We start from the raw sequence: 26,240 nt of genomic DNA, 5'->3' as shown, positions 1-26,240 counted from the left end.
CCTGGGGACCGGAGTGCTAGTACAGTGAGTAGCGTGCTTGCTTTGCATGCAGCTGACCCTGGTTCAATCCCTCCTCGACCCCCTGTGCACAGAATCAGGAGTAAGCCCTGAGCACAGCTGGGTATGACCCCCAAAAGACAAAGAACAGAAAGAAATACAAAACCTGGCTGTCACAGTTTGGTGCTCTGACTTCTGGATCTGCTGTTATGAAATCTCAAATCAGATTTTTTCTGTCCTCAGACAGATACATATGAGGACAGAAAAATCATGGCCATGGCCAGTAGAAATAGGCATACTTACTGCTGGAGAGATGTAATTGGCAAAACAAGAACTATGTAGGGTAGTATTGTGTAGCTCACAGTTTTCATTTTCTAGTATTTCTGATTTTTTTAGCAACTGTTATATTAAGTCTTTGCATTTTGTTTGGTTTCTGGTCACACTCTGATGTGTTCACGACGTAACTTCCTGGCTTTGCACTCAGGGATCACTCCTGGTGGTGCTCAGGGGTGCTGGAGATTTAGCCTAAGTTGGCCGTGTACAAGACAAGTGCGCTGCCTGCTTTGCTATCACTTTGTCCCTCAGAATGATGCTTTGAAGTGCAAAGACTTGGGCCCAGATAGATAGGACAGCAGATTAGTTGCTTGCCGTGCTCATGACTGACGACCCAGGTTTGATCTCTGGCACCTGAATGGCAGCCACCCACCTCTCCTGCTCCCCAGACCATGGGATATGGCCCTGCACAACAGCATCATTTTGGCAGTCTTAAAGAGTGGATGTTTATGCCTGCATATCTTTGACCTGGCTTGAGAAAATATGAGAAAATAAGCTTTTGTTTCTACTTTCTAAAGAACTCGGTAAAACCATGGATGTGGCTCTCAGTCGTTGCTTTGTGTGTGTGACTCTGGATTTGATCTCTGGCACTGCCAAACAGATAACCACTAGGTTATTTCAAATTATGCAGTGGTATCTGGTGGAAAATCGGTTGATTACTAGAGACTTTATCTAATGCATATAGGTGTATATATAGATGTATACAGATATACATGCACACAGTAGGGGAAGGAAGAGATGGACTTTGAAGTGACGCTAGGACTGTTGTGAAGGGTCTTGTTCACTTTGGTGATGGAGAGGCAGGAAAGATGTACACCATAGCATGATGCTGTCATAACCATGTTACTTCATCACCAAACAAAGTAAAATAACAGATACACTGGAGATAAATAAATTAGAACACAAGTTTTTTTTTTTTTAATTTTTGTGACATACTCTGTATATATAACTGACTTGTGACTGCTGGTTACTTGAGTTTGTGAAAAAGTACTTTTAGCTAATAATTTTTTTTAATTTTGGGCCACACCCAGGGGTGTTCAGGACTTACTTCTTTTTCTGCACTCGGGATCACTCCTGGGAGTATTCAGGGGAACCTTGAGAGGTGCTGGCGATCAGACCTGGGTCAACCACATGCAAGGCAAGCGCCTTACCTGCTGTATTGTGTCAGTGGTTCATAAATTGATCAAACTTTAGACAAACACATTTGATTACTATAAGCTAATCATTTTAGTTATGCTACTGTTAATAAATGTATTCAGATCTTCACATTTAAGAAGAGTAAGAAAATTTATAGAAATAACTTAAACTGGAAACTGATGCATGCTTTCTGGAAAACGTCATGTATGCATATGTGTATTTCAACTCTGGTTAGGCAATAGAAGGAAAAAAAAATTATCATTCTGGATACATCAGAAGCAACTACAGTTTTTAAGAAAAGATCTTTTGGGGCAAGAAAGGTAGTATAGTGTATAGGGCACTTGCACGTGGCTGACCTGGGTTTGATTCCTGGTGTTCCATTTGGTCTCCAAGTCTGCCAGTTGTGATTCTTGAGTGCAGAGCCAGAAACTCCCTGAGCCCAACTGGGTGTGGCCCCCAAACAAGACTGTGATTCTCAAAAAATATTGATTTTTTCATATTTTTCCTAGTGTTCTAGCATCAAATCTATTTGATAAGATACATGTGTTAGCATTTTAAATATTCAGACTTGTAAATACATATGATAATACTTCATTGATGTTCTTGACTTTTATATTGACGCTTGTCTTCTGCTTTTGCAACCAAATTACACTATATGCTAGACAGGGTTTATGCCAACCTAATTAGTTAGCTGGCATTTCTTAACTTCACAGCTGCTGTGGATTCAGCTGTGAACTAGGAAACATAATAGAATTCTGTTTTCAGAGACCAAAAGGCAATTGTCAACATGTGAAGGTTGGTTTTGATAGTTCAGTAAATATAGGCTTTTATGGCAAGTTAAAGAGAACAAATACCCATCTTGAGGAAGCTATCTTAATTTTAACATTTAGAATGTCCAGAAGCATCCAACCCTTACGTGTGAGGATATAATCTACACAGAGTTATATCCCCACGCCAAATTACTTCTTACATGAATTAAACAAGTGATTCATAAATAGGGATTAAACTGATAGTATGGAGGGTACGTTACTTGGAGAAGGCTTATACAGGTTCAACCCTGGAACCCCATATGGTCAACTGAGCACTTCTGGTTGTGGACTCTCCGAAAAGTTTCAAAGTGCAGGTTATGTTTTGAAATATTTAGTATGTTATAATGGTTTATTTGTTTAGTATATAATAGTGCGCCCAGTTCATTGTTCAACAAACCAAGTGATGCTTGGGATCAAACCCAGACCACCTACATTCCAGTGGATCCTTGTTTTGACACATACAAATATAAATCTTATATAAATATTAGCTAAAATATTTTGCATTGAATATAAAGTTTGAATTTTAAAACCCAAGAGGTATTAATTCCGCTGGAAAAATAATGATTGGGAAGACATTCTACAGGATTTGTCAGTAGTTCCCCAAGCTCTTTGCCAATGTTTTTCACTTGTACAGTAAAAAATGTTTTACATTCAACAAATGGTGTTCTTCTACACTGTAATTTATCTTAACAAATACGTTGAAATAAAGATGAAACCTTTTCCTTTTCCTCAAAAGAAGTGAAATGCATGATTCCCAAGTGCTGTTCCAGGAGTAACCTTCTATCTGCAAGGTGTGATACAAAAGATACAAAAGGAAATAAAGAAAAAGGCTTCAATTTCTGTGCCTGTGCCACACATGACTGGTGTTCCAGCTGAGGACCGATGCAGTTATTTTGTGAGAAGTTGTCCTGCAGGTTGGTGATGGTAGCCAGGGAAGGTTTGTACCGAACTCCCTGGAGCCACTTGGGAGTCTGGTATTGCCCCACTTTCTCTAGAGTTAGAAATAAGTTTCCTGGTCTGGCACTTGTGCTTTCTGGCAGATTTCTATCTCTGGCCTTGCAATTCTCCAGCTTTTCTTTGATGAATGCAGTCCTGTACTCTCTGGGAGCAATGCTGAGCCATAAATAATCAAGTTTTCTTATTTGGCATATAAAGAAATAAAGCAAAAGGAAATGTCCAGTGGAAACACAACCCCTTAAATTCTGACCAGAGAACTGAGATTGAGAGTGGGAAAGGGAACAGTGGCCGATTGTTGAAGGATATTGGAACTTTGGCAGGGGTGGGTTCTTGTTTTATTTTGTATTCCTAAAATATGTAAACATTTTTACTCTTACACTCCCATGTATCAGAGTAGTGATAGCACAGCGGGTAGGGTGTTTGCCTTGCACGCAACCAACCTGGGTTCGATTCCCAGCATCCCATATGGTCCCCCGAGCACTGCCGGGAGTAGTTCCTGAGTGCATGAGCCAGGAGTAACCCCTGTGCGTTGCTGGGTGTGACTCAGAAAGAAAAAAAGTATCTTCATCAAAATACAAGGGGGTGGGGTGGGAGATATAGTATAGTAAGTAGAGCCCTTGCCTGGCACATGGTCGATAGGTTTGATCCCTATCCTCTCATTTGGATCTCCTGAGGACAGAGCCAGGAGTAAGCATGAAGAGAGAGAGAGAGAGAGAGAGAGAGAGAGAGAGAGAGAGAGAGAGAGAGAGAGAGAGAGAGAGAGAGACGAAGAAATGTAAGAAGCCAGGAATGTAGTTTTGAAGTCAAGTTAATCTACATCAATTGTGTTCTAATTATTTGGTTTGGGAACTGAACTTGGTGTTACTTTGAGGCTCCTCCAGGCTTTGTACTTTGTAGGTGGTTCCCAGTAATTCTCAGGGTATTATATAGTCATGCGGATCAAACTTGGGCTCAGTTCTTACTTGGGCTCAGTTCTTTCAGTTATCTCTTTGGCTCCAGTGTTGTTGATTTTATCTAATTAGGCAAAATTACAGTTTTCAAATCTGACTCCCATTTTCATTGAAAACGATTTATAACCTAAGAAATGGAATAGGACTTTTGGTCAAAATAGTATAGTATAGCCTATGTGTTGGCAACCTTTTGTTCTAGATACAAAAGAGAAAACTAAAAAGGCATGTAGTGAGCAAAGAGATAGAAGAGAGATTAAGGCACTTGCCTTACATGCATGCAGCCTTTCAGTTGTTAGAATGACCCCTGAGGCCAGATCCAGGAGTAGCCACAAGAGCAAGCCTGAGCCAGAAGGTGGGGGGCGGGGGGGGGGGTGCATATAACCACAAGACATCAACACCCAGTAGAAATGAAATATTGAAGAACAAATAAGCAACCAACGAGGGCAAAAGTTTGATTCCTAAAGTGCTAATTAGGGACTAAAAAAATGAGTATGGCTCCTCTTTAAAGATGCTGAGAATTTTCTGATTTATTTCCTTGAACTAGATTTGTAGGAAATACTTCTTTTCTAAGGTATTGAGTACATTGCAAATAAGATAGAAATACAGATCATACTTAGTCACTGTATACCGTAGAAACAGTTATTTGTGGCTTTGGTTTGTTCAGATTGGTTAAGTGTATCATCTTGAGAAAATTATTTGGATATCTAGAATACTTACAGGTGTTTAGAATTTAAAAACACTTCTAGCTTAACTCATGAATCAAAGATTTATAAAGAAAATTAGAATAAGGGGGAATAGTTCTAAGTAATGTGTTCACATGACAGCATGTTTTAAGACCCTGAGTTCATCCCTGGTACCACATGGCCCCCCGAATTCTGCCACACCCAGAGTGGTGCTGGGAGTGACCTTTTGCCTCTGAGTAGTGTTGGGTGTGGCCTCTGATAGATTTGAGAACGGACAAAGACAATAAAATGAAGGAAATATGACAAGTTTATTGAGGTGTGCTCCTGGATGAAACTCTGCAAGCCTCTGATGGAGTTGGGGACAGACTAAGGGGGCTTTTAAGTTGTCTTGGCGGAGGGTGAAGGGGAGAAGGGAACAGACCAGTGGAACCGGTGTGCTTGGTCTGGCCTGTTACCTCTAGGGTGTGGATATGGTAAAGCATGGAGGCGGCTTCCTGTCCAGGTGGGCCATATGTGAGTCCTGTCTTCATGTTAGGGGCAAGGTGATCTTTGATTCTTCTGGAAATGCCACTATTTCATCCGCCATCTACTATCCTGAGCAAACCTTACAATCACTGTAAAAGTTTTTAAAATAATTACCTTCCAAATTGAAAGGATTTTGAACAATAGATAGAATATTACATATAGAAATTTGTGAAATGTTGTTAAAACAGAAATGCATAGTTTATTTATTTTTGCTTTTTGGGTCACACCTGGCTCTGCACTCAGGAGTTACTCCTGGTAGTGCTCAGGGGACCATATTGGGTGCTGGGGATTGAACCCGGGTTGGCCACGTGCAAGGCAAACGCCCTACCCGCTGTACTATCTCTCCAGCCCAGAAATGCATAGTTTAATTGCTCAGAAGAAAGAAAAGATCAAGATGAATGAGCTAAATATCCCAAGTATTTGGGGGGGGGTGTGTGTGTGTGTGTGTGTGTGTGTGTGTGTGTGTGTGTGTTGGGAGGAGGGGAATTTTAAGGAGCTGTACTCTACCAGTCCTTTCCAGCTTCAGAATTTAAGGGGGGTGCTGGGAATGTGGCTCAGTAAAGCTATTAACTGTGTGTGTGTGTATCAAACTCTGTATCCAATTCCTGACTCCACCAAAGCTTTCTTTTTTGAGGGAATGTCAAATTTAAGTTGAACAATTGAAATTTTAATAAAAGCATTAAGTATTTAAAGGCTCAAAAAAAAAACACCAACCATTATCCCCATTCTTTTCCTTTCTGTCTTTGGGATAGCTGAGAGGTTCACAGTCGTTGGTTGCAGTGCTCACAAATGCTTGGTAATTTGTAACTCTAATCAGATTTAGATGTGGGGTACCAGGATCAAACTAGCTTCATTCCTACAAGGGAAGAACTTCACCCTTAAATCACTTTTCCCAGCCCCCTAAGTGTTATTCTTAGAAAAGAAAAAGTTAACAAGTCAGGTGAAATTGTTCAAGGAAAAAGGTTGAAAAATTGGGAAAGAAAATGTGATTGTCCAAATGAATCTCAAAATGGATTAGCTCCCTACAGAGATGTCTCCGGACCCCGATCATTTACAGTTTTAGAATTCTAGGACGCACAGCCATGCGTCCTCTCCTGATATTCATAATAAGCAATAGAAAATAAATTATCTAGCATCTGCCTGTGACAGGCAGACTTGAATGGTGGTGGGGAAATTCGTAATAATGGTGGTGGGAAGGTATAGTGGTAGTGGGATTGGTGTTGAAATATTGAATGTAATCAATTAATGTGAACAACCTTATGAAAATAAAGTTTAAAATTAAAAGAAAGAAAATGTGATCGTCATTATAGATCCTCAGTATGATTATGAACAACTTTATGCCCAAAATGTCATATAAATCTAATAGAAATTATCAATTTAACTTCTGAGTGCAGAGCCAGGAGTAACCCCTGTGCATCGCTGGGTGTGACCCAAAAAGAAAAAAAAATCAAGGACTGAATGACCCTAGGGTTTATTTTACAGGGCAAGACCCAGATTCTATTGGGAATTAGGCTGTCTTTGTCTTGCAAATGAAGGCATGGTTTTAGAGATTTGACAGAAAACTTGTAGTACAGAACTATTAAAATTAACCCAAAGGAAGTTTTTACTGCTTTTAAAATAAATAGTGACAGTTAAGATTTTAAAGACATAATTCAGATGTCACTCAACAGAATAAATTTTGGCATATATAAGAAAAGCAACTCTAGGTATTATATAACAATATAAATGCATCTTTTGAAACATTGTAATTCAAAAGAAGTCTTATGGGAAAGTCATCTACTTAAGAGCCAGAACAATAAAGCTGGCATTATTATCATGTCATGATAGTGCTTATCTCTGGTAAAGGTGAAAGGGTTGATCACTGAGAAGATGACACGTAGGGTTTCAAAGTTATTGTCTTTAGGGGTTTTTGTTGTTGTTGTTTTGGGGCTATACCTAGCTACCCAGGAGCTACCTCGGGCTCTTTTACTTTGGTTACTCCTGGCTGTGCTTGGGGAACTATGCAGTGCCTGGGGGTAAAACCTAAATCCTACATGCAAAGCATGTACTCGGCCCATTAAGCATCACTCTAGCCCTAAAGGGCTCTTAAACTGGAGGTATTTACATTCTGTTATTTTTCTAATATGGTAGTATATGTGATGGAATTCACAAGAAGGTAAATATGCATCAGATAATCAAAGTGCAGGGAGTTAGTGAAGATAGAATACAGATGTTTTCTCAAGCCGGAGAAAATGGGATGATATTTGGAGGGCCATGATTGATGGAAGATTCTCTCTGTGAAAGTGTTACTGCAGAAGTGGATTTACTTCTGAGTTTATGGATTTATTTTTCAGCTCATGGGTTCTTGACTGAGCAGTTTGCATACAAAACTTATAAGGAGGCAAAATTTATTACAAAGTTTAAGTGGACAGAGCCAGGACCCTCCCAGTGTCCATCACTGACTGTCCATCCACGCCCAGGTTACAGTGCCCTAGTTCTGTTACTCACTGTCTCCCTGCTTCTAGCATATGATGGCCTGGTCTTGTCTCTACACTGTTCTCTGCCCAGTGTGCACATTCGTTCCAAATTTGAAATTGAAACCCTGTAACCCCTGTCCCTTGCTGGGACTCGGGCACTGTAACCTCTTGCTGGGCATATGTAGGACTGTACACCTGCCCCCTTGGCTTTCCTTAATCTCTGGCCATAGACAGTGTGCATGGGTGAGAACCTCTGCTGTCTGCTCTATGGGTGGAGGAGAGGTCAAGCCTGGGGCCTTTTATCTGCTCCTATCTCCTACCCCAGCCGTCCCATGAACTATTTTGACTAGGTGTTTTGTCCTGGTGAGATTTAAAATGTCTAGTTAAATTTACCTGCTGCTCCATATCCTTCCGCTAACTATGACAGAATTTTGTTTTTATTTTGTGGCCACACCCTGTGGTACTCGGGGTTTACTCCTCCTGGCTCTGCACTCCGGGATCTTGCTTAGGGGGGCTTGGGGGACTGTGTGGGATGCTGGGGATTGAACCTGGGTTTGCCACATGCAAGGCAAATCTCCTGTCCACTTTGGTATTTCTTGGCCCCAAAAGAATGTTTTTAATACTGATCTTCCTCTGTGTTGTTTGTGTCTATGACCCTTATTAACAGTAGATTTTAGATAAAGCATCTCATTGTTCTACCACTAGTAGCCTACTAGTTGTCAAGATAAAAAAACTTTCCTATAATGATTTTTTCCTTTGAAAATATTCATATATACCAGGCCCTCTTTTTATTACAGTTAGCAATGAGGTATTTGAGAATCTCAGTGAACCATTTATTAAACTTTAAAAACAATCTTTAAGGGTATGTTAAGAAAAGTTAAAGTTTTGTGTATTTATGATGCCAAGGATTGAACCTAGGACCTCATTTGGATATTCTGCTGCTGAGCTGCATCCCTAGCCTTCTTAAAAAAAAATGTATATATATATTTTTTTTTTCTTTTTGGGTCATACCTGGCAGTGCACAGGGGTAAAGTTATCCCTGGCTCTACACTCAGGAATAACTCCTGGTGGTGCTTGGGACCATATGGGTTGCTGGGAATCGAACCCAGATCAGCCACATGTAAGGCAAACTCCTTACCCACTGTAGTATTGCTCCAGCCCCCTTATTTCTTCTTCTTTTTTTCTCTTTTTTTGGGTGGGGGGAGCAAGGAATACCCCAGTGGTAAACTGGAATCTTTCAGGCATGAGGCCCTGAGTTTGAGCCCTGTCACTGTGTCACATACTAAATGCAGTCTCCAGCATATGGCAACCAGGTGTATGTAAATGCTATAAAATATGCAGTACCCTTGCTTATTGCAACACAACAAAAAGGGAAGGTGGAATTTAGAAATACAGATAAGTATCTTGCTTTTTTAAAAAAGCATACTTAAGAGATACTACAGCTACTCCATGTAACATCTTTATGTCAAACAGACTATTTAAATTATCCTAGTAAAGGATTAGTTAAATTGCAATCTGTCTGATATATAAGGGCCCTCTGCGGCAGTTCTCAGCCCACTGGTTCAGGCCTGGGAAGGGTTAGTGCTTGGACATTACTGTTGCTATGCATAGTGGTCCCGAGAGTCACGCTTAGAACCTCTCACACGCAAAGGATATCTATACCCTCTTAAATTAACATCATGCACGATAGTTCTTTTTTGTAGAACGCTATGTAGTTGTGGAAAGTAGTCATATAGGAAGTCAAAGAGATAGTTCAGGGTGATAGTACAGAGATAGTACAGAGCGAGCCTTGCACACAACTGACCCTGGTTCAATCCTTGGCACCTCATTCTGTCCCCAAGCGCTGCCAGTAGTGATCCTCGAATACAGGAGTATTTGTGACCCTCACATCACAACCCCATGGTCCAGACGCTGCAGTGACGAGCTGGGCTGGGGAATCACCTGTGTATTGTGTAAGAGTATTTACACCTTTTAATAATAGAAGCTCAAAACAGGATTTTTGCTTATTCCTCCTTCAAATATTTGGTCTTTATTTTTTTTTCCTTCCGCCTTTTGATGTTGTGATGGTCGGGGTGGGGTGGAGATCATTCACACTCCTTCTCATTGCAGTTTCGGCACATGTGCTCGCGGGCAACGCACCCTCTGGTTGTGCCTAACATACTTCTCTGGTGGGACCAGAAATTCCTTGCCATTCTGGGGCTAGCAGAGCTGTCAGGATTGCTCTCGGCACACGCAGTAGCACCGAAGAGCAGACTCGTGGCCTTGTTCGCGCAAGCCAGGTGCTCTAGCCTCTGAGTCATCTCCTTTCCCTTCCTTCAAATCTTCATATAAGCCCATAGACAAGTGAAAAACAGTCACTTCATACAAAACTATTAATGCCATGTTTTCTGTGAGGAAATTAAATGCTTTGTTACAGTCACATTGTTTTACTGTGGGAATTTTAAAAACAATATTTCAAGAGCTATACATTATCCCAACGTAATTATATGTGTTCTAAGGATTTTGTTTAGAATATGCACATGAAAATTCATGTTCATCATTTTATTAGATAATGTTGAAGATGCAGATCTCTAACAGTCCCCTAAGTAATAATCTAGATGGGCAAGATGAAAACATAGGTTCAACAGTTTGGGAGTTTAGGAGGTAGTACAGTGGCTATGGCGCGTATTGTGCCAGGCTTTCATCCACCACCTGGCCTGGCAGGCATTGTGTGGGACTGAAGCCCCACCCACCACTCCCACCACTGCCTGGGTGGTCCGGAAAGCCTCCCTCGTTACAGGACCACGCGTAAAACCACTTCAGCTGAGTATTGCTGGGAGTGGCCCAGGGCCTCTTGCGTGCCACTTCGATCTGTGTGTCCAAGAGAAGATGGGGTTAGACCCTGCCTTTTACGAGGTCGGCCCTAGTTGAATTTTCACACTGTGTAGGGGTCCTTTCAGCGCAGGACCAGGAATAACTTCTCGGCACTGCTGGGTATGGCCCCCAAACCCAGTTCCCCAAAACTGGGACCTGGGGAGACCTTACCTCTCAGCATCCTCAGACCCTCATCTGGAACCAGTGGCAGAGTTGCTTGAGTAACTGGGCTCTGGTCTCCCAGAGCACTGTTTGCGAGTTGTCCCCATCCCTCTCCTACTTATGTTTATAACCTGTTTCTCCTTCTAGAGTTTGTCCCAAAGAAGTAATATGACAAATGTACAGTGGCAAAGGTGCAGTATTATTTATTCCAGTGTTCATAGTAGTAGAAAATTGCACAGTAGCCTAAGTGACCCCCAAAAGGAATTAAATAATTGAAGGTAAACATAGGGGAATTATGGAATAATTAAAAACAGTGGGTTGGGATGTGACTCCTTGGTAGAGGTCCTGTTTTACATGTGTGCAGGAGGTTGTGTGTCATACACACGCGCGCGCGTACACACACACACACACACACACACACACACACACAGAGAGAAAAACAGGGAGAGGAGGCCTAGAGAGAATGCCTAAAGAACTCAGGCATAAGCTTTGAATTCTTGAGGCATGGTTCACCAAGCACCGTCAGGAGCAAATTTGGGGAACTGCCAGAGGAGCCCGAAAACAAAAGGTGGGGGCAGGAGTCACAGTGACCTATTAAGATCTATCTAATTCTTAAATTGATTAATTAAATTGTTCTTAAATGTCCTTTTCTTACAGATAGAAAAAAGGGACAAAAATTTTGAATGAATACGGTACGAAAGAGACATTTTTAATAGGAATTTCCCAAACGTTTTGAATTTCCCAAACTGCTACATTTTTTATTTTGGTTTTAAAATGTGGATTTAAGGGGCCTGATGGGTAAAAGTGGGTAGGTTGTTTGCCCTGCACTTGACCAACACAGGTTCGATCTCTGGTGTCCTAGATGGTCTCCTGAGCACGACTATGAGTATTTCTTGAGTGTAAAGCCTGGAGTAAGCCCTGAGCACCACTGGGGATGGCCCCAAAACAAAAAGCTGAAACAAAAAATTCACATTTAAAAAAATCAGTATAATAGTGCTTGTCTCAATTTTTCTTTTATGTTGTATAGTCATTGTTGATTCATAGGAAATTTGCTTTTTATTTTGGGCCACACCTACTGGTACTCAGGGCTGACTTGTGGCCCTGTACTCAGGGATCACTCCTCATGAGGGTTTCAGGGACCAGCTCAGGTTGATTGCATGCAAGGCAAGTGCCCTACCCATTGTTTTCTCTCTCCAGTTCCATTAAGGAAACTTTCTAACAGTTGCAATCACTTATCAGAATAGAATCTCAGGCAGTTTATACTATCATATCATTTATCTTACAAGATGAAAACAAACTTTTAGTCTAATTCAGTTTTTTAAAATTTCCAAGTCTTAACAATATAGTGAGGTGATCTATGATTCTTTCCCTAATCCTGAGAGTGTATAGAAATGCACCAAGAAATGCTTCTAAGGGGGCTGGAGCAATAGCACAGCAGGTGGGGCATTTGCCTTGCATGTGGCCGACCCAGGTAGTTTGATTCCCAGCATCCCATATGGTCCCCTGAGCACCGCCAGGAGTAACCCCTGTGCAATGCCAGGTGGGACCCACAAAGAAAATAAAAAGCTTCTAAGAAATGCACTAGCCTAGTTTTAGTAAGGTTTGCAAAGTATAAAGTTGGATTTTTTTATTGTGGTTTCGTGTTTTGTGCCACATCCAGTGGTGCTCAGGTCTTAACTCCTGTTTCTGTGCTCAGGGATGACTCCTGGCAGGACTCGGGTACCAGGGATCAAACTGGGTTGACCATGTGCAAGTCAAGCACCTTACCCTCTGTATTATTTCTCCAGACCACATGTTGGTTTTTTTTTTTGACGTGTTAAGGAGTACCTTAATTCATGTCACTTAAAAAATATGTGTTTTGTTCCCCCCTAGGCCGAATACATCAAGCAATGGTAACATCTTTAAATGAAGATAATGAAAGTGTAACTGTTGAGTGGATAGAAAATGGAGATACGAAAGGCAAAGAGGTATGAACACTAGGTTTTGTGTCTAGTCCTCTGATTTACATTTTGCATTGGGAATGGGGAGGGGCTGGGGAAAATTCTGATTATAAAACAGCAGAAGAGTATATACTTTTTAATATGACACATATTTATCATTTTGTGAATAAAAAATTTCATTTAAAGGCAGATTTCTCTTGCATATTTATATTATCACCTATATAATCAAGATCACAAAATGCTTAAGATTCTTCAAATGTATGTTCTAATTCTAAATATTTCTATTTTTAAGACAACACATTGAGCTGAAATTCTTTGACATTTATTCTCTATACTTTTATTTGGAAAATAATTCCTGTTGACATACACTCTAAAAATATATGCAATTTTAAAAAACAGATTGACTTGGAGAGTATCTTTTCACTTAACCCTGACCTTGTACCAGATGAAGAAATTGAACCCAGTCCAGAAACACCTCCTCCTCCAGCATCCTCAGCCAAAGTAAACAAAATTGTAAAGGTTAGTGATGAAAACTAAGAGTTGTGTATTTGTCTTCTGGTTTAAAATATGAGGACTTGGAAGATTGTTCTAAGTAGCTGTTTATTTTATTTATTTATATTTTGCTTTTTGGGTCACACCCGGCGATGCACAAGGGTTATTCCTGGCTCTGCAGTCAGGAATTACCCTGGTGGTGCTCAGGGGACCATATGGGATGCTGGGTATCGAACCTGGGTCGGCCACGTGCAAGGCAAACACCCTACTCACTGTGCTATTGCCCCAGCCCAAGTTGTTTACTTTTTTATTTTATCTTCCTTCCCTTGCCTTTTGTCGTTTTGATGACCAGCAGTCATGCTCCCTTGGTTGGTGGGCTTGCCAAAAGTTATATACTCGGTTGCAGTGTTCACACATTTGATTGTGGTGCTCACTGGGGCTTCGGACTTAGTTGCACTGTGTCAGAGGTCATACACTTTGTTGTGCAATTGAGCAGCAGTGTTGCTGGGCTGGGTTTGCGTTCAGCATGTTGGGCAGCACTAAGAATCAAAGTCGTTGCCTCATGACCTACACAACAGCTGAGTTATTCATTCCCACCTTCTTAGTTTGTTTGTTCGTTTGTTCTAGAAAAAAGCTCCATTAATTTGGCACTGGAGAATTAACTCAGTGGGCTAGAACATATGCTTTGTTTATACGAGGCAGCCTATATGTGTTCGATTCCTGGAACCACCTGGTGCTCTGAACACTGATCCAGGAGTAGCCCTCACCACTGCTGAGCGTGACCCCAAACAAATAGCAAACAACCTAATTCTTGTTTCATTCTTCTGCATTTATATAAACACAAACTTACCTTTTTTGGCTTTTTGGGCCATAGCTGGTAGTTACCGGGTTATTCCCAGATTGCGCTAGGGACAGGAAACTGAATGTAAATTTTTTGTGGTGCTAGAAATTGCACTCAGTCTACAAAACACGCACTAGCTTAGTCCCATAGACTTTTCCAAATATTGAGGTTGTCTAATGCACAGTTAATGAGATGAGAATCTAAAAATTTCTTGTCTGGTTAAGATTTTTCCTGATACTGATAACTTGTTAAGAGATAACCTGTCAAAACTATTAGCTTGTCAGCATCCATTAACAGTCTATGAATTTGGTATTGAAAGAATGACTTGTTAATAATAAATTTGTGGTCTAGTCAGCTATAGAACTCGTAGTTTTATGTATAAGAATTTATAGTGTCTACCATAAATTCCTTATCAACAGTAAAGAGTAAGCCATTGCAGTATCCTTCCTTACGTTTTTGTTTTTACAAAGTAGAGCACATTAAAAATTATTGTTTTTTTAATGTTGCCTTTGGTTTTGTGTCACACCCAGCAGTGCGCAGGGTTCACTCCTGTCTCTCTGATCAGATATCACTCCTGGTAGGGCTTGAGGGACTATCTATAATACTTGGGATAGAACTCAGGTAAGCTGCGTGTAAGGCAGACACTTTCCTGGCTATCCTATCTCTGTGGCCCATTCAGTCTGTTTTTGGTTTGGGGGCCTTACCTGGAGTACGCAGGCTTTCTCCTGGCTCTGTGCTCCAGATCACTGCTGGTGGTACACAGGGGACCATATGCAGTGCAGAGAATTGAATTGGGGCCATGTGTAAGGCGATCTCCTTCATTCCTTGCCATGTACTATCTCTGGTACTATTCTTAGTATTTTTAAAGAAAAATCCCTCTTCCTTTGTACTGAAACTTTCACCATTAAGCTGTATTAATGACACAACTCTTTCAAAACCAGATGGCCCTTCAGTGTTGTTGAATCTGTCGTTCTTTGTGTTCAAGAAGCATTTGTTGGTTTTCTACATTTTTATTTACAGAGAGAAATGACTTGACTTTAATCCTGTAATTCACTTTTCTGCTAGAGAAGCATATATATAAGTATCCAAATATAGTATAAAAAGTCTTGACTGTCACTCACTTTCTGCTTGTAAACTATGCATAGAAATAGATTTCAGTTCATATGATTTAAAGACAGAGAGCCCTGCTTAGTGGTCATTAGTTACCATTTCAAATTGAGAGTATTTATAGTTTATTTTCTTAGAGTATATCACTAGCAACTACACTGTGCTTTAAAATTACCTGGAGAACTTATTTTGGAGGGTTCAGTTGGGGGGAGGCTCCCAAGCAGTGCTCAGGAGCTCTGGAGGCCCCATTTATGTTTCTTGACCAGGCAGGTTGTTGATTCAGCCCGAGGGCTCTGTCCATACAGTGCGGGGTACTCAGGTCACCTTTGGTTGTTGGGAGCTTCCAAAGATGCACCAGGTGATGCTCAGGAGACCATGTGGTGCTGGGAATTGTACCTGGATAATATCTCCAGCCCCATAGAGATTTTATGTTTTTAACTGCTCATTCCTGCACTTACTCGTTAGAGATACTCAGATTTTTGTATAAGGAGATAGGATATTATAAGAATATCCATCGCATTTTTTGTTGTTACTGTTTTGTAGAAGTGGGAAGACCCATGACTCTGCTCGGGGGATCCTTCTGGCTCTGGGTTGGGACCATGTGGTGCCCAGGATCCAACTTGGGCCTCCTTAAAGCATGTTTTCCAGAGATAGCTCTATTATGGTTATTCAAGCCTCGGTACCGCTTTAACAGTACTAATCTAATTAGAATGTACAGCTTGTATTGAAAACTACTGTATTTTGTTTTTCAAATGACAAAAGTCTAACAAAGCTTTTTAACATGATAGTGCACATTTTGTGCATTTTTCTTGATCAGTTTTACAGTGAGCTGTAATTTGTCTAAAACAACTTTTTATTGATAATCTCCAGTAGATGACTGGAGAGATCATACAGAGAGAGGGTGCTTGCCTTCATGCTGCTGACAGACCCCATTTCAGGCCCTGGCCATGCAATGATTCTCAGCATTGCCTAGTGTCTTTCCTGAGTACAGAGCCAGGGATAAATAGCCTCTAATCACTGCCAGGTGTGGCCCAAAAAACTGCCCAAACGTACACACACTGCTAAAACTCTGGCCTTAACTGATTATTGGAGCTGGGAGATAATACAAGGGTTAGGGCACTTGCCTAGCATGTGCCCAACCCAGATTTAATTCTCGCTGCCACCGGGTCTCCAAGTACTGCTGGTTGTACCTGCAGGCCCCCAGTAACACTGGGGTGCCCAGGGGATCCCTAGCACTGCACGGCTCCAGCAGTATTTGACCCTCAGGCCTTCACACTGAACTGAGACCCTCGTTGGCACTCCTACAGCCCCTGAGCACCCTCCTCCCCAGAGAAAGAACTCCGAATAAAAATTATCTCCTGACATGCAAAGATGAAATTTTTCTTTTTTGACATGATGATAATTAAAAGTACAAACTTTAGAGGAATTTCTTCTTTGTTTAGGTTTCTTTATGAAACTAGAATGGCAATAATAATAACCTCATAGGGCTGTGGTAATGATTAAATTGATCAAAGTCTGAGCAGTGCTTGGTTCCTGTGTTCAAAATAAATGCCTTTGGAGTTGGTAGCACATATGTGTAAGAAAGGACTTATGTGTAAGAAAGTGCAGTGTTGAAAACCGTAAACTTGGAAAATTAATGGGTTTCTCCATTTAGTTTTGTTATTATGTCTTCCCTACTTTTATTTAAAGCAACCAAATTGAGGGTTATGTGTGTAAAGAGAGAATATAAATGTTCATTTTATAGAATCGACGGACTGTGGCTTCCGTTAAAAATGACCCTCCTCCAAGAGATAATCGAGGTAAGGTAAAAAGTTACGTATTTTCCCATTCGTTTCTGATATGGCCTTGTAGGGAAATTTTAAGTAAAATAAAGTAAATATTATTGCTGACAATTATTTAAACTTTATATTAGTAATTTTTAAAATATCTTCTTTATTTCCTGATAAAATAGTGTCAGTAATTTTGATCCCTTGCACAACATACGGTCTTTTTAGCACCACCAGGTGTGAACACAAAACAAAACAAATATCAGTAATATTTTTTTTAAGTATGATGAAAATAAAAAACTACACTATATGGAATTTTTTATGTATCTGATTTTCCTGTAATTTTCCATATTTGAGGGCATAATTATTGAAAGGGAATGAAGAAGTCACGTAATTGATCTCACAAATGTAAGTTTAATCGTAACATTTTGCATGATTTTTTGGCTGACTTCATAGGTGAGGGATTGTGGGAAACTGAAGTCAAGAAAAGTTGAAACAGTAGGCCCACAGGAATCGTTAATCACAGGTTTTCAATATATTTTCACGTAAGAAAGTGTAGTGAGTAGTTAATTTATCCCCTCCCCCACACATACCACACGCGCGCGCGCACGCATGCGCACACTTTTTGGGTTGTGGTTTTTGTTTTGAGCCATACCCAGTGCTGCTCAGAGATCCTTCCTAGACACACTCGGGACTATATGTGATGCCAGGGTTCGAACCTGGATCTGCCTCGTACATGGCAGGTGCCCTGTCCCCTGTCCTGTTTTTGACCCTGCTTATTTCTTTTTCACAGTTGAGCTCACGATTCTTTTTTCCTCATTTATTAATTAATTTTCTAATATTATTTCCTAGTGGGGTAAGATATAGATACTAGAAATTATGATTGAAAATCTGTGTTGAGCACTGTCCTTTGAGTTTGTAAAAACTTACATTTCTTTGAAAAATATGGTATATATTTAACTTGTTTTCCACTTTATAGCGTTTTATCATGAACAGCTTTGTAACTGTATCTCACTGTGATTTAAAAAAGAAAGAAAAAGAAGAAGGAAAGAAAACTGCATAGTTGAGAAACAGAAAGAGGGATTTGGAATGTGGAGAGTTGAAGCACTTTATTGGGGGCCACATTCAGCAGTGTCAGGGGTTACTCCTGGCCCTTCACTCAGGAGTTGTTCTTGTGGTTCTTGGAGGACCACATGGGGTGCCCGGGATCACACCTGGATTGGGCATGTGCAAGGCTAGCAATTTACCTGCTGTTCTATCGCTCTGGCCTCAAGAGTTGAATTTCTTTAGTAAAATTTCTGCTTTCAGTACTACTTTCTGAATTATATAAATTTTTTTCTTTTATGCTAAATTATACAAATTTTTCCCCTTTTTGGGGAGGTGCACCATGTTGGGCTCCCGAAGGCCCAAGGGTCCTTTCCGAGGATCCTCATCCAACTGTGCCAGCAGTTCAATGCTAGGGCTTAGAGGATACAGGGCTACTCTGTCTATGGGTTGCTGGAGATTTCCAGGCCAGTCCTGGTGTGGTGCATTTGAGGCGGGGGTGGGGGGAGGTCTCGAGGACTACTTCTGGAGGTGTTTGTGGTCCATGTGCTACTGGACATTAAGTCAGGGTCAGTCACATGGAACGAAAGCATCACCTTAATCTCTGTAATAACTCTCTGGTGCCTGAATTTTGTAAATTTTTTCAACACCAGGATGCAGTTAAAATCTCCATTTTATGGCCCCACCTGGCAGTGCTCCAGGATCACTTCATATGGCTTGGGGACCACATGGGGGAGTCAGGAATTGAACTTTGGTCAGCCACGTGCAAGGCAATTGCCCTTCCCACTTACACTCTCTCTCTGGCCTCTAAATTCATATTTTGTGCCTTTCTTGTGGAGCAGTGATCAGGGTTGAGGTTTATTGAATTCCGCTAATCCTGGGGCGACTCTTGTGGTGCTCTCTCTGTCCTACTCAGGATGACAGGCAAACTGCACCCTGTAAACATAGGTAGCCCATCCTTGGGTGCACTTGGATGTCACTGCAAAGGATCTGAAAGGGGCCCCTCTCTAAGTACATCGGGCTGACTGACCCCTTGCACACTTAGTTACTTTGTTTGCTTGTTGTTTTGTTTTATTTTTGTATTTTGCACCACACCTGGTTCGTTCAGAGCTTTCCCTTGGCTCAGTGCTCACAGATAACTCCTGGTGGGCTCAGGGGGACCATATGCAAGGCTGTGGGACTGGAATTGGCTGTGTGCAAGTGCCTTACCTGCCGTGCTGTCACTTCGACACCCTTGTACATTAACTTTCAATGATTGTTATAAGTAAAGTTTGTCTTTGGTTATTATATCAATTATTTAGGTTGTATTTTATAGCAAGGGTTACATTCATGAGACCCAAATCTGCACATGATTTTGATCACCTCTTTTAACTTGTCAGTTAATTGAGCAGAATTAATTAATATATTCCACTTAACACACAATTAAATATAGAGACTTGGCATTTTACCTTTTGCAGTGCTAGGATTGAGCCCTTGGCCTCACACAGTGCAAGGCATGTGCTTTATCACCGAGTCACATCCCACCGCCTGACACATCATGTACATTTTAGTTCTTTGTTATGTCTTTCTTTTTTCCAAGGTTTACCTTTACTATATTTTTGGTCTTTTAAGTTTAAAATTTTTTATTCCTTTGCAGTCATTGGTTCTGCACGTGCACGGCCTAGTCAGCTTCCTGAACAGTCTTCCTCTGCACAACAGAATGGTAGTGTTTCAGATATATCTCCAGTTCAAGCTGCAAAAAAGGAATTTGGACCCCCTTGTATGTAAATTATGTATCAAGGATTCAATCATTTTAGACATACATGTATTCTCTCTTGGTCATCGGTATAAATTCACAAATGAACAATATAAATGCTAATTTTATTTTATCACTGTTCGAAAAGATTTTTTTTAATTAGTTGTTTTCAATTTTTATTTGAAAGGAAAACAAATACTAAATTATATTAGGGTTTCTGTTGCTTTGAATTAAAAATTTGGGCCAAATAATAATTTGACAGATACTTTAAGGCAGTTTTTATATTTGGTGTCCCTCCACACCCCCCTGTTCAAAAATTTGTGATTATAGACCAAGAGATGACATGTATCTGTATGTCAGAGTCATTTTTTTTTCCCGACTCTTATTTGTATATCGTCCCATTCCTAGTTTTGTCAAAGCAGCTCATAGTGGTTATAGGCATGCTTTATCATTGTGTATTTTTTCATTTGGAGTGTATGGTGAAATTACACATTAAATTTTTGTGTTTAAGTTAAGTACTGTACAAATGATAACTTCTACAGCTCATCTTTGTCTCTTTTTTTAGCACGTAGAAAATCTAATTGTGTAAAAGAAGTAGAAAAATTACAAGAAAAACGAGAAAAAAGGAGACTACAACAGCAAGAACTCCGAGAAAAAAGAGCCCAGGTTTGTCACAGGAATGTATTTTATTTATGCACTAACTAAAAACTTATTTTAGGACAGGGATCACATTCTTGCCTTACACATAGCCAGTTCTGGATTTGGTGCTTGGCAACACCAGTGTTTCCTGAGCACATCTAGATGTGGCCCAGACTTCTCAAAATTAAATTTCAGTCCTGGTTACTGCATGGCCCAGAAGTAATGCCAGTGTAGTTTTGATGCCTCCAAAGAACTTCCGGACCTAAAGAGAGCACCGTCAAGCCAAGCATCACAAGATATAGCTCTGTTTAAAAAGTAAATTATGAACATACATTTTCGGGGGCTAGACTCCACCGGGTATTGTGTTTGTGATGCACATAATCAACCCGGATTCAGTCTCCAGCATTCCATGTAGTTCCCCACGCCCAGCCTGGAGTGATCCCTGTGTGCAGAGCCACAGGTGCATCTCCGGGTGTGGCCCAGGAACAAAAAGAAAGGAAAAAAGAAGTTTTCTTGGGTAGAGATACTAGAGTGGGTGGGCACTTGCTTTGCATGCAACCAATGTGGGTTTGATCCCTGGCATCCCGTATGGTCCCCTGAGCCATGCCAGGAGTGGTCTCTGAATACAGAGCCAGGCGTAGACTGTGAACACAGTTGGGTGTGGACCCCAAACAAACAGATGTTTTCCTGGCACGTTTTTACTACACAAACTTGTCGTATTTTAGTGGGTTCTAAAGCTCTAAAGTTGGTTCCGTTTTAAATAATGCACTGGTGTATAACAATTTTTAATTTTGTTTCACATTACACCATTTGAGAAAAATAAGGTTTTAGCTTTGTATATAGATCCAAAAATGTATTTGGAAGAATTAAGTATACGGTTACACCATAAATTTTATTATTGTTTTCCATGATCAGTAAATTTAGAATATTGTAAAGAAAGAGGAAACATGTGTTTTGATTTATACTAGCTATTGTAAGCAGACCTCTACCCTCTGTGTTCGTTTAATTGGTTGCAAACCTGGTTAGTAGTAGGAGGAGCTAGATCTTTCATCTCTCTTCATAGCTTTACATATTATAAATTCTTGTCACACATTTAATTTCTATATCTTATTGTATTGTATTCGTAGAACTTATTTTCTTTGTAGTACTGTTTATTTAAGCGTATATTTAAATATTAGTCATTAAAGTTTTAAGTAGAATCATAGACCTAGTTTAGTATTCAGTCTGAATAAATCAGTTTATGGTTTTGAAATAATACACAAAACATCACAGCTATTTAGCACAGACGCCCTCTGCTGTTTTCTTTGGGTACTCCAAAATAGTTTCACATTTCTTTGTGATCTTTTAATTTTTTCCTTTATATTTTGCTTCTGAATTGAAGCAAATAGTTATATTATTTTTTAGAGCTATTATTACTAACATTTAAGCAAATGTTAGTAAGTCTTTCAAAATTTAATTGTATATCCAAGGTAAATTTCTTTGGGAAAAAAACTGAGTATTTTTAATTTTTAATACTGAGTATTAAAAATTGGAAAGAAAATAAGTTAGGAAGAAGAATCTGATTTAATAACTTTTTCTAAAGTTTATCTTTTCCATAGTTATTTGTCATTGTTTAAGATAAGTGATATTTTATTCCTCTGTTTCCTTTTCTGGGGTAATTAAAATATATGTATGAAAGATGAGTTTTGAAAGTTGTCAAGGTTAATTTTAATGAGAGTTGGTTTGGAACTACCAGAATGCTTGTAGGCTAGCATAATTTGTATTTTTAATAAAAAATTACTAACGGCATGTTATTTATCCTGAACTCTGAAACAAAATTAGGTCACATCTCTAGTATTAATTTGGGCTTGGCTATAACAACTGTTGTAGTCAGTTAGTTTAGTTGTCAAAACAGATATTTGACAAAACAGATATTGTCCAAACAAAACGACATGATTATCAGTATGATAAATGATGAATTCTCTTTGTCTCATAGGATGTTGATGCAACAAACCCCAATTATGAAATTATGTGTATGATCAGAGATTTTAGAGGAAGTTTGGATTATAGACCATTAACAACAGCAGATCCGGTAAGATTTTTATAAACCAATACTTAGGAACTTCTTATCCTCTGAATAAAACGTTTGATGACATTAATATCTTTAACTATGTAGATTTTACACTTTATTTTTTTGTGGGGTTTTTTGGCCACACTTGGTAGTGCTCAGGGGTTACTCCTGACTCTGCACTCAGGAATTACTGCTGGTTTTGCGGGGGCCTGGGGCGGGGCGGCGTATTGAATTTGGGCAGACCATGTACAAGGCAAGTGCCTTTCCCGTTGCACTACTGCTCTGACCTTAATCCTCTCAGTCTTTGATAGAGCAGAGCAGCAATTTTGAAGGAGTGATGTCAGAAGACCCCGTTTCCTGACCATCAGTTTATAATTTGATCTTAGTTACAAGATTATTTCTTGTTTTGCTTGGGCAACTTATCCCAGCATCATTGCAGTGTGCAATGTTTGTTATTTTTTAAAATAAATGTCATGTCATTATGGCTTTTAATAATAAGTGATAGTTAGAAGTGATAGTTATTAGGACAGCAGTAAACCAAAGCTCTAGTTCAGACCCATATTGTTGAAAGGTCAATTCTGTAGACTTTTTCTTATCTTTATTCTCTAAAAAATTACAGTATAACAAGTATTTCCATAGTATTTACCTTGTGTTATAAGTCTAGAGATGTGTTAAAGTATATTAGAGAATGTGTGATTAGTTTACATGCAAATGCTGTGTAAGTTTATATGCAAGTCCTGGTATGAAACATGTTTTGCCTAAAATTCTTTGTCTGAAACTTTGCATATAATCAATCTGAAAATAAAATATTTAATAGGAAGTTTGACTTTAATTTGTAACAGTTCATCTCAGTCTTATATGAATCTAATGCTACTAAGAAGAGTAGTGTCCCCCAAAAGTTTATTTCCTAATGACTTGCCAATGTCGGAAATCACTGTTTTCATTATAGTCAGACTTTTTTAGAAATCATTATACTCACAGCTATTAGAATTTGTGCAAAATAATTGTTATTTAAACTAACATTTATGCCATGCATAAAATTTTAAGATTTCTAAAAATTTTGTAGGGAGTATTGCATAGTATACTCAAGTAAAGGTAAAGGTAAAGGCCCTCCCGTTGATCGTCGATTTGCTCGAGCGGGCCCAGTAACGTCTCCATTGGAGACTTTGTTGTTACTGTGTTTGGCATATCGAGAGTATTCGATATAGTATAGTCAAGTATTGCATAATATAGTCAAGTATTGCATAACATTGATAACCAGTGAAGTAAATTTTATTTCTAGATTGATGAACATAGGATATGTGTTTGTGTAAGAAAACGGCCACTCAATAAAAAAGGTATGATTGGTTCTGCCCTACTTGTAATGTTTTTGTAAGTTTGCTTTTTTTGGGGGTGCTCAGGGGACCATATGGGGTGCTGGGAATCGAACCCTGGTTGGCCACATGCAAGGCAAACGCCCTACCCGCTGTGCTATTGCTCTAGCCCCTCTACTTGTAATTGATTTTGGTTATAAGAAGTCAGATTGATTTAGAAGAGCAAAATATAAATTTTATTTTTTACATACCTATATAAGTTATCTCAATACATACCTCTGCACATACACCTTTTATAGATTTCTTTAGTTAGATTTGTTGGTTTATGATTTTTTTCCTACATTGTTGTTAAAGAATCATGTCTTACTGTATGGCATCGGATATTTATTTTTACAGAACTTTTAATTCATACTACTTAAAATAATATTTGTGCATTAATTCAAATGCTGTGAAAATTTGGGGTCATTGATTTTCACTTATCCTTTTAGAAACTCAAATGAAAGATCTTGATGTAATTACAATCCCTAGTAAAGATGTTGTGATGGTACATGAACCAAAACAAAAAGTCGATTTAACACGGTACCTGGAAAACCAAACATTTCGCTTTGATTATGCCTTTGATGATTCAGCTCCTAATGAAATGGTTTACAGGTAGGTAAATTCACTTTTAATCAGAATTTTCAATTCTGACACTATGTGTTCAGCCCACTAAAGCTTAAAATGATTTAATGTCCAGAGGTGTAATGTGCTTTTCTTAGTTTAAACAAAGAATAAATGTAATTGCAAACCACTTTAATGAAAATTAACAGTTGTTTTCTATAATGTTCTCCAAATTAAATTTTTTATTACTTATTTTTTTATTTATCTCATATACTACATGCATTGGATGGAAAGTTTCAAAAAAGGTTAACACTTTCATAACAAGGGGAATTTTTTTTTTTAAGATTTTTATTTGTGAAACACCATGAGGTACAGTTGTAGATTTACAAATTTTTGTGCTTGGGTTTCAGTTATACATTGATCAAATACCCATCTCTCCACCAGTGCCCATTTTCCACCACCATGGATAATATCCCTCCCACCCCCATCCCTCCCATCTCATCCTGCCTCTGTGGCAGGGCAATCCCTTGTGTTCTCTCTCTCCTTTTGAGTGTTGTGGTCTGCAATAGAGGCTTTGAGTGGCAAACATGTTCGGTCTAGAATCTACTCTCAGTACGCATCTCCCATCTTGGGAGGATCCTCCCAACACCCTGCATTAGGTCCTCCCTTCTCTATCTGAGCTGCCTTTTTCCCCAGCGTGTGCGGCCGACCTCCAAGCCATGGAGTAAACCTCCTGGTACTTAAAACCTGGTACTCTGCTATTCTTGGGTGTTAGTCTCCTATTTTGTTACTTTATGTTCCCCAGATGAGTGTAATCTTTCTATGTCTGTCACAAGGGGGGGGGGGTTATCTTTTTATCTCTGTACTAGTGAAAAAATATGAAAATGTTAATTATACTTATTATTAATTTGTCTAAACCTTTATTTAGGGGCCAGAGAGATACGATAGTGGGTAAGACCTTGCACGTGGTTGACCCAGGTTTGATTCCTGGTATCCCATATGGTCCCTCGGGCCAGTCAGGAGTGATCTCCCTGAGCACAAAGCCAGGAGTAAGCCCTGAGCATTGCCGGGTGTAACCCCCAAACAGAAAAATAAATTAACATTTACAAACTTTGTAAGCCTTTATTTGGCATTTATGCATTTAGGGAAAATATTCTGTAAATCTTGCATTTTCATCATCTCAAGTTTTGAGATAGATTATTACATGGAATTCTTAAGTAGGTTACAGAGTGAACTTGAAAACAATTCAGATTGCATTTATCAAACATTGAAATCTCATGTTTTTATTCCAGATACACATGTTCATAGATAATTTGTAAAACATTCACTTAGAAACTTTGTTCCAGATCAGTTTTAGCAGATTACAAACTGTTTTGTTTGTTAGAACTACCTTGGCAGTTACTTGAGTGCTCTTTTTTTTTAATTCTTCTACAATCGTGACTGGAAAACAGAATATTTAAGGATCCTGAAGATTGAAGATTATTAAAAATCTCACTTGTCCTCCTTAATCTGTAGATTTAATAGTTTTCTAATTAATCATTTCTCTTTGATCAGAGAAATTTTGATAATTTTTATTTTTAATTTTGCTACTTAAATCAGAACTTTTTTGCTACTTTCATTGTATATTCTCCTGTTTTGTCTTAAAAAATGAGGAGACCTTTGTGTTCCATGTAGATTGTTTTGAATCTTACATTAAAAAGCCTTGTTCTGGGTGTCAGAGAGATGGCACAGAGGTTAAGGCCCAGGCCTTGCGTACAGCTGACCCCAGTTTAGTCCTCAGCACAGCCTGGTCTCCCGTAGCATCATAATGTGTAGCCCTGGAGGTCCTGAGCACTGCTGGGGTAGTCCAGG

At 39.4% G+C, this 26,240-nt stretch overlaps 1 protein-coding gene across 5 annotated transcripts in view; it reads left to right on the top strand.

The window, feature by feature from the left end:
* Positions 1-26,240, top strand: part of KIF2A (kinesin family member 2A) — a 70,589-nt gene that overhangs the window by 22,743 nt on the left and 21,606 nt on the right. For 3 of the 5 annotated variants that reach the window (XM_056112060.1, XM_056112058.1, XM_056112057.1), the window contains exons 2-9: positions 12,735-12,829; positions 13,202-13,321; positions 16,987-17,041; positions 19,689-19,811; positions 20,353-20,453; positions 22,402-22,497; positions 23,759-23,813; positions 24,278-24,440. In XM_056112060.1, coding sequence (XP_055968035.1) covers positions 12,735-12,829; positions 13,202-13,321; positions 16,987-17,041; positions 19,689-19,811; positions 20,353-20,453; positions 22,402-22,497; positions 23,759-23,813; positions 24,278-24,440 — 808 coding nt within the window. The remainder of the gene's footprint in view (positions 1-12,734; positions 12,830-13,201; positions 13,322-16,986; positions 17,042-19,688; positions 19,812-20,352; positions 20,454-22,401; positions 22,498-23,758; positions 23,814-24,277; positions 24,441-26,240) is intronic. The other 2 variants (XM_056112061.1, XM_056112059.1) reach the window with 1 other exon arrangement.

The sequence above is a fragment of the Sorex fumeus genome, unplaced genomic scaffold, assembly GCF_029834395.1.
Source record: "Sorex fumeus unplaced genomic scaffold, SorFum_2.1 ptg000015l, whole genome shotgun sequence".
Classification (NCBI taxonomy): domain Eukaryota; kingdom Metazoa; phylum Chordata; class Mammalia; order Eulipotyphla; family Soricidae; genus Sorex; species Sorex fumeus.
Note: the sequence above shows the minus strand (reverse complement) of the source record. Positions and strands in the feature narration are given on the sequence as shown.